We start from the raw sequence: 9,198 nt of genomic DNA on the forward strand, positions 1-9,198 counted from the left end.
TTCGAATATCTGACTCTTATGAATGCTATGCAATGCTTATGAGTAATGAGTAAAAGTGAGAATGTTTAAAGAATGTTGTAGAACAAAGAGGAAACTTAAAAACAATTATGAAGAAACAAACTATTCCACTGCTTTTCCAAAATAGATTCATCATCGGTTATTCACAGGTCATTGTTCAATTGATTATTGTTTAAGTTTCAAATTAATTAAAGTACATTCTTAACTAATTTGAGGGCGATCATGCAGTTAATCAAAGTACATTCTCAATCAAATGCAAGACCTTTTTAGATTATTCACAATGAATTNAACCAAAGTACATTCTCAATCAAATTTATTGTGTTTAATCATATCTATTCTTAAATCTCCTAACCAAATTAAAAGTTAATCAATCAAAGTAAATTCTCAATTGATTGTAGTTGAAATTATTACTACCAACCAAAGTACATTCTCAATTGATAGTAAAAANCATTTAATCATATGAAAGTTCATAAATTCAATCAAAGTAGATTCTCAATTAAACCTAGAAACCCTNNAACTCATATAATTAATATGCATGTAGATTCAAACACATNATGATGCAAAAATCTTTGCTTTTAATATGATAGAAAGATGAAAGACATAGAAAGAGAACAACTTTAATCAATAATCAAAAGAAACAATTGCATTAATTCACTTAACCTCAGAATCCATAATGAAATTACAGCATAATAGCCCTAGATGCTTAGCTCTCCATGAATGGAGTAGAATACATGATGAAATAAGAGAGAGGAGTGGTGAATGAATGAAGTNCCTTGGGTCTCTTTATATAGGCTTGATTGGGCTTGAACTTTGAATCTTCTGTTGATAAAATCTTTTATCTTATATGTAATATATTTCAAATATTCAACCGATTTAATCAATTTTTGAGAATATTTGATAATATTTTTCCTATATCAAAAAAGATTTGGCAAATATTATCTTTTGATATTTATTGATATAGTTAAGTAAGGTAATTATTTAACAATATCAAGTAAAATATCTTAAGATATATTTTCTCCAAAATCTTTAAAAATATCTAACAAATTTAAACTTGCCCAAAATTACATTTCAACCCTTTTTATTTTATTTACACATAAGTCCAAAATTTTCCTCTAATTGTAGTTTAGCCATCTCTTTCTTTTCAAAATTGCATAAGAGTCCTGAGTTGACCAGATTGGATCATCTTTGACCATTCAATTTCATGTTTTAAATGAATAAAATTTTAACTTCAGCTGCACAAATAAACATTAGAACATTCAAAATAATTTATGCAACTAAGAATCATATTTTAAGCATCTTTAATTCTCAAACCCAATAAATCCAATCCTCACAAATTCACTTTAAATCAATCATTTAAGTACAAGAATAGCATAAAAAATTTGAATTCTAAAACATAAATGTGGGCATAAATATGCACTCATCATTAAGTTTGTAAGAGAAAGAACTTTGAAAAATCTCATATTTCATTGTGTTGATTTTATCCTTTCTCCGAGAGTTACCAATATTTATTTGCACTCATAACACTTATTGTGTTGGATATTCTGAAGAGAATTAAAGCACTTGATGTTTAGCTTAGTTGAGTTAAACAGTCTAGAAAGTTGTTTGGGACTGATACCAAAATTGGTTAGAATACTTGTATACCAAGAGTGATTAAACTTAAACTAGTCATGTTGACTAGGTAAACTAGGAGTGGTGCGATAAACTTGAAGAGGTAAAACTTGTGTAATTTTCTTAAAGATTAGTGAAACCCCATGAGAGTTCTTAAGGAAGAACTGGACGTGGCTCAGGTTGAGTGAATCGGTATAAAATTTTTGTATTATTGCTTTGCTCCTTAAAATGTTTTCCTATATACAACCTTATTGAAATGATTTATCTTTTGTGAATCCATTAAACGTTACTTTGCGAAAAAAAATTTAAAACATTATTCAACCTCCCTTAGTGTGTTCTTGTGATTTCACATTTTTCTTGCAAAAAGTCATGCCCAACAATACCATTCTATCACTCAATGTCTTGGAATGAAATTGCTCCAAACCTATAATGCAAGGTGGCGTTGAACAATGCCCTACTACCCCTCAACACCAAAGCATTTGCAAAAGTGGGTGTTGGGGTGAAAAATGGACACTCGGTGGTCTGAAGATAAAATGCTCTTAGACTTGCACAAATAAGCTTGTGCTCAGTACCCAACTAGTACCGCTCAACACTAAAACTGACATTAAACTCATTTTTGTGATTTAAGTGTACTTAATCCTGATTAATTGGTCAAATTAGTATTTCTTTTTCAAAGGGTTGGTTCAAAACATTTTTTACGCATTAAAACTTATACCAATTTGCTCAATTGCTTAGCTCTTCAATTCTCTCAATCACACAAACCCAAACAACAATCTGACCCAATTCAATCCTCAAACCATACAATTCAATTTAGATATACACACCAATAAGATTGTATAAACATGCAAAAATATCATATTTGTCAAACTCACAAACACTAAATAACTAGTTTCTCTTACTTGAAAAACAAACCAAACTAAACCGCTCGATAACCTTATAACACCCTCAGACACACATGAAGTTCAATTTGCCCCTATGAACAACACAAACACGATCAAGATACGCAATTAAAACCGTTGATCACAAAGATAGTCAAGAGAACTCAAATACTACATGCAAACCAAAAAGGTTAAAAGTAGAATAGAACAAACAAACTAAGGGAAAAAACTAACTTACTCTGTAACCAATTGATATTGGTGAGCTCACTCCAAACAAAAAATCCTACCACCTCCAATTTTTAAATGGATGAATGAATCATAAGAAATCTTAGAAAGAAAAAAAAAATTATAGGAGAAAAGTTTTAAAGAAAAAATATATTTTAAATAATAAAATTTGTTTATAAAAATTTTATTTATAATTTAAATATTTCAATGTTAAAATAATCAAATTTTACTATTTTAATACATTATCAATTCTAAAACACTCATTTTCTAAACTCTTATAATATCTATAAATATATTGTATCTTTCTCCTCGTTACTATAATCACTGAAAAAATGTTTATTTGAATTTGGTGACCCACTTGTGTGGCTTACAGATGAGACACATATGTTAACTTGTCACGTCTTGGAGAATGGGAATTGGAGTATAACACGCTCTATTTAGGTCGGTTTAATAAATCTTTATTTTTTTTATATCTTTTATAAAGCTAACTTTTGACGGAAAAGGAAGAAACTAATCTTCATAGATGAAAACACGGGGTAAATAGTTGTGGAACTATAAAAAAAGTCATCACATACTTATTTTCAACAATCATGCTGCTTTTAACACTATTTTTCAATTAAAATTAAACAGTTATCTTCCTATTGTACACATTAAACGTTAACACCAATAATTGAGATGAATGATATTAATTAAAATATAATGCCTTTAAAATGTGTTTGGCAGAACAAAAGCAAGAAACTTATAACACTTAAATTCTATGCATATTTTAGTTTAAAACTTCTAAGAAATTCAATTCAAACTTTTCACTTCGTATGTGTGTTATAAAACACAGGTTATGAACCCAACTAGAAAATTGGTTCCATAAGTAAAAATACATGAAACTTTGCTACCAGTTTTCAGAGTGTAAGAACATGGTGAGAAACACTTAAGAAAAAAAGTTCTCCTTCGATAATTGAAAGTAGGATTAGGATTTATTAATAATTGAATAGAAAAGAAAATGGTAGTAGTTGAAATCAGACGTAAAAATTGTGACATAAAATTATAAAATAATATATAGCAACTAAATAGACAACAAAGAAAATAACAATTACGTCATAATCCAGGTTCATAAAAAAATTAAATAACAATTACTCAGTTAAAAATTATAAAATTTGTTAATACTCAATAAACTACAAAAATTTTATAAGAAATCTTAAATTTGTCAAAACATCAAAATTTAATTTTAATCTTAATGAAAAACAATTTAATCTGTATTTATGATGACAAAATTACTTTATAATGACAATATGTAAGAAAATGTTTAAAACAAATATAAAGAAACACATCCCAGTTTTGAAGACTCCTAGCAAAAATTATACACTTTCAAATACTAAAAACTTTCATTCTGACAAATTAAAAAATATACAATCTTTTAAATAAATAAATCATTCGGATAAATATTAAAAAACATACACTTTCAAAGAAGAAAAAACCATTTGGCCACAAATCAAACTTGAATAATGTATTGCAAAAGTACCTGTTGAAAGCAAATATTTTTATCGTCGTGACTGTAACAAGACTCCATAAGGGTTCACAAATTACGATAGAAATAAATAAGTCAGATCTCAATATTTTACCCTAACTACTATCACATACAATATGCTGATGAGATTTGTTTAGAAAAAGAAAAGCCAACAGCCGAGCACATCATTCTAAATTTTCGAAATTGGTCGTTAACATAAGGAAAAAATCAAGTGACCAAATGCATGACTTGGAAATTTTATATCCCCATATTCTGGGTATGAACCTTTCTATGGCTTTAAAATTTAGACTACAGAATCATGAATCATATAATCATGAAAAAAAAAAGTACGTATGAAACATTTTTTTCTGTTTCCAGAGCACGATGTAAAAAAATAAAGATAACCATACAGCCACCTAAATGATCAAAATACAGTGGTGAACAATTTTTTAGTTCCGCATTGAATGAGAATTAAACAATTTCAGAAGACAATATTAGCAGCTATTATCCAGGCACCTAGAAATTTTGAAACACAAAAGCCGCCTTCGCATGTCTTTTTAGACAATCCTCTCCAACTCCCTAGCATAACTAAGTGTCTGGTTGATGAGCTGAAGAGAGGGTATCTCTTTGCACGGAGCAGATTCTTTTGCCTTTTGGAAAAAGACACTGCCATTCTTTATATCCCACTCAGGATGTTCCTTCAATAAATAGATAATAACTTCAGAACATGAGAAAGAACAAATGTATGTATTGAAAGAGATATGAATATTTTCCATGACCGTTTGACACATGAAAATAGATTTTATAATTATAATTCCAATTCCTATTCTAACAATTGACTTGAGATCATGATTTATAGATTTGGTCTGTACAAATAATTAGAGTGTAGAATTATAAATTTTAACTTCAATTTCATTTTGTTAGAGGATGAGTTATGTCATGTTTGAATAAAAAATTTAATTTGAAAGTGAAAATGGAGAAAATAGTCACAAGTCATGGTAACAGGGGGACAATAAGTGGTGGCACTGGTGACAGCGGTGGGGAAAGGGTGATGACAACAATAGCGATGGTGGTCTTGGTGATGACAAAAATAATGGTGGTGGTCTTGGTGGTTGATGGGTATAGGTTATAGGTGGTGACAATAGGAACACTGACAGTGGACAGTAGTGATCGTGGAAGCTAAAGCGGAAATAAATAACAGGTATGTTAAAGGGGAGTGAAGTTTGGAAATTGTGATTCAGAGGTAGAGGTTAGGAATTGTTAAAGTGTGGTTATTATTAATATTACAATTCCATGGAATTGTCTTTTCAATTCTGAAAGGACTTCGAAACATAACCATCATTAAAGATCAAAGGTCCAATTCCGAATGTCAAGTCCAATCTCGTGCCCAATTCCAATATCAACACCTCCCTCCCCCGGCAAAGAAACACAAAAATTAAGGGGACATAAGATAGTTCACCTCTTTAATATATTCCAGGAGTTCCTGATCTAATGAGAACAATAACATTTGCTTCGCATCCTTAATTGAAAGATAGTCATATGCCTTCTCGCTACAACCTGCTATTTCATCTCTGAATGTTTGAAGATAGATAAAAACTGATTAGATAATCAATATAGATGCACCACCGGAAAAGAATAGAACCACTAGAGAGGCAGGTGTTTGAGCTTTAAGTTTACAGTAAAGGTCGTGCTTCCATCAAATTGCCATTGCAGGAAGCAAATAAAATATTAAATAGAATTACAAGAATAAAAATTACTCAAGTTAATGATAATTCTAGAAATCAGTTTGGAAGAGAAAATTGCAAAACAGTGTAAACTATAAGCCCAACTTCTGAAGAAATCACGTAGGGGTTCCAGTTTCCTCTTGTTTATCACTTGAGTTCAACCATCCCCTATGCAATTAAAATAAAACAATAATAACAAATATTACCTGACAGTTTTTGCCAAGAGATCCATGAAGTAAACGTACGTATCATGTGGTACAGTCTGTCTAGCACTCAAGACACGATTATATGCTCCTTCCATAAAAGATTGTTCCAACTCCACGGCATGCTTAATGCAAGGATTCTCTAGAGCAGCAGAAGAAAGTAATTCCAACTCAGTATGGAATTCAGCAATCCTATTCTGCACAAGTAGTCTCAACAGGTTGAGACCGAGTATTGGGTACTCCTGAGGTGATGGTGGAAGCCGATTGCTGCCACACAAGAAAAGCCCCCATGTAATACAAGAATCCGACAAGGAAGAGTGAAAGAAGAATTGCAAATAACATCATATCTTAATATTGATACTACTTTAATACTTCTTGGCATACACTATACAAGTTTATAAGTGAATAATCAGAAGACGTCCATTCTCTGCTCTCGTTGCAGATTTATCTGTTCCAGAGTAGAAATGGATATTTTGTGTAAAGAGAGGGACAAGCAGAAGTTACCAGGCATCTGTATAATAAGGTTTCAACTGGAAGAAATCTCTCTCAAAGGCATCTTGATCCTCAGTTTTCACGCTAAGGACAACAGCATGCTCATATATATCCCCTAGAAGTTCAAAAAACCAACAGAAAAAGGAAATCTTAGATATTGAACTTTTAACTTTTTTCCCTCTCATTTTTGAAATATTTATTGTCTTATTCATGTTGATATGATTCAGTCATTGACATATTGTTTATTAATTTCCTTGATTATCAATATGGTTCTAGAAGTTCAAAAACCAACAGAAAAAAGAAATATTAAATATAGAACTTGTAACATTTATTTCTTTTACATTTTTGAAATATTTATTATCTTAACCATGCTGATATGATTCAGTCATTCAGCTATTTTTTAGTAATTTGTTTCATTTAATCAATAAGACTCTAGCTCATTATTCTGCTGCCTCCAAGCATCTAACATTTTCTAAATTTAGATGAAGAAAATTTTATTATACTATTTTCATTCTCTTCTAGTATAAAGTAAACCACATTAACCATTCCTCATATGGTAAAACAAAGGTTAACTTCTCTCAACAACCAGATAGCAAAATTACCTTTCTAACAACAAAGACTGTTGTTAAGTTTCATCTTTATTTACTGCCTACAAGATAGAGGGTATAGAAGAGAAATCCCATTTTCAATCACACATAGCTTACAGGAAAGCCAGTGCATGTTGATATCCTTTAGGAATCAGCAAATTTAAGATTTGCGAACAGGTTTCGCTTCTACTACTTAAATAACTAGTCTAAGCATAAGCGATGAGTATAGGCCTATGAACACAAAAAAGATGGGGGAAGGGGAACGCTGTAACAGATTGGAGCGAAGAGTGTTACTTGCTATTGTTAACTCATGAACAGCATTAGGTGTATCTGCAAACAATGGTGGAAGGCTTCTGAACCCTGTCAATAACACCTACAAGTAAACAGCGAGGCAACAATTAAATAAATAACAACAGCTGAAAATAAGTACCAAAAAGAAGGAAGCTAAGACCTTTCAAAACTCCATCTTATATAAACTATAAATAGACTTGAGCTATGAATTCAAGCTGTTTGTAGCATTAATCACACTCATCCTTGACCGACAAATACTAAGACATCATATTTCCAAGCAAAACCACCCCTTTTATCATTGAGCTTGAGAGGGTAACTAGTAAATCAATCAACACTCTCTCTCTCTCTCAAAAGATGAGTCAAATCCAAAGGTAAAAACCCAATTTATCTGCCCAGTGCACATTGTTTCCAAGAGATAGCTACGAAAACTTCTTAAATCTGCAATAGCGTTGGTTTCAGTGTAATCTATCTTACCCAGAGCGCTTATTGCTATAATGATCTCAACCAAAGCAACATACCCCATCTGACAACTTTCTCACTTCCACAAGGCTAAAATAAAAATAAATTGAAGAAAAGCAAACAATGCAACAGAATCGATCTTCAAAGAGAAGAAATAACGTATATGATGGGCGAATTTTGGAACTCGGAGCAATAAGTAAACTAGGGTTAGGTTGGGTGGGAAATACCTTTAGTTGAGAAAGGAGATTGGAACAGTTGTCGTAGTCATTCCTGAGAAACGAAGCTTTAAAGCGATCGAAGAGCTGAGAAACCTCGGTGAGCTTGGGATCCATGTCTTCTCAATTTGGGTGTGCAGTGCTTTCACAACTTCAAAAATTAATAGCTTGAGTGCTCCCAACGAAAACCTTAGTAGACAAGAATCACAGGGATAAAGAACGCTTCGCGACTTTCATATTTCTCTGAATTTGGGCTCGGACTTTAAAATATAGGCCCAACCCATGTTTTATCAGTATTGACGCCCTTTATTGCTTCCTGTATGCCCACAACTACTAACTGCACCCCTCTCACAATATTAAGAAAACACTGAAACAACTTTCACCATTGTATCACAGTTACTACCACTCTCACTTTTGGTGCTTCCACCACCACTGCAGAGAAAGAAAACGAGGAGAAGAACGTTGTAAAAAAAAGGAGAAAAGAAAAAGCTTGATTGGGAAAGTTTTTTTTTTTTTCAAAAATCTTCTTCTGAAAAATTTATTCTGAAATTCATTTCACCCATTCTAAAAATGCCTGAAAATTTTAGTCCGATAATTTTATTTCAAAAATGAAAATTTTAGAAAAAAAAAAAAACTTACTTCGAAAAATTTCCAATATATGTGTTGGAAGTCCCACATCAACTGGAAATAAAGTTAATTTATAATATATATATAAGTGAGGTACAAATCTTACAAATCGGTTTTATGAAGTTGAGTTAAGCTTAAAAATCCACTAATATGTAATCTGGAAGTCATTCTTCTTGAACATAAAATGTTCAAATCGATGTGTTAAGGAATGCGCAAAAAAATTCTGGAAATACAGGAAGTAAAAGTAGATTCACTTCGATCATAACAACCTATTAAATTTTATTTTTAATTAATTATATTTATAATATAGTTCTTCAAGAAATAAAAAAAATTTGGGATTTCTTCTTTAGGTATAAATGTGTTATTAAGG

General features: G+C 31.3%; 1 protein-coding gene across 1 annotated transcript; it reads right to left on the reverse strand.

The window, feature by feature from the left end:
- Window positions 1-4,536: 4,536 nt before the first annotated feature.
- LOC106752885 (26S proteasome non-ATPase regulatory subunit 8 homolog A) lies at window positions 4,537-8,419 on the reverse strand. The gene is made up of 6 exons (XM_014634667.2): window positions 8,214-8,419; window positions 7,531-7,609; window positions 6,662-6,764; window positions 6,161-6,424; window positions 5,690-5,801; window positions 4,537-4,928 (listed from the first exon to the last, which is right to left on the reverse strand). Exons 1-6 carry the CDS (start codon window positions 8,316-8,318, stop codon window positions 4,788-4,790), a joined length of 804 nt encoding a protein of 267 aa, XP_014490153.1. The 5' UTR covers window positions 8,319-8,419; the 3' UTR covers window positions 4,537-4,787.
- Window positions 8,420-9,198: the final 779 nt, after the last annotated feature.

The sequence above is a fragment of the Vigna radiata genome, unplaced genomic scaffold (assembly GCF_000741045.1).
Source record: "Vigna radiata var. radiata cultivar VC1973A unplaced genomic scaffold, Vradiata_ver6 scaffold_48, whole genome shotgun sequence".
NCBI classification, from domain to species: Eukaryota; Viridiplantae; Streptophyta; class Magnoliopsida; order Fabales; family Fabaceae; genus Vigna; species Vigna radiata.

Excerpts from the sequence above, each read along its gene's own strand:
- LOC106752885 (XM_014634667.2), bottom strand. The coding sequence starts at position 8,318 with ATGGATCCCAAGCTCACCGAGGTTTCTCAGCTCTTCGATCGCTTTAAA. Across the intron at positions 7,610-8,213 it reads ATCTCCTTTCTCAACTAAAG|GTGTTATTGACAGGGTTCAG; the intron begins GTATTTCCCACC and ends GTTTACTTGTAG. Across the intron at positions 6,765-7,530 it reads TCATGAGTTAACAATAGCAA|GGGATATATATGAGCATGCT; the intron begins GTAACACTCTTC and ends TTGAACTTCTAG.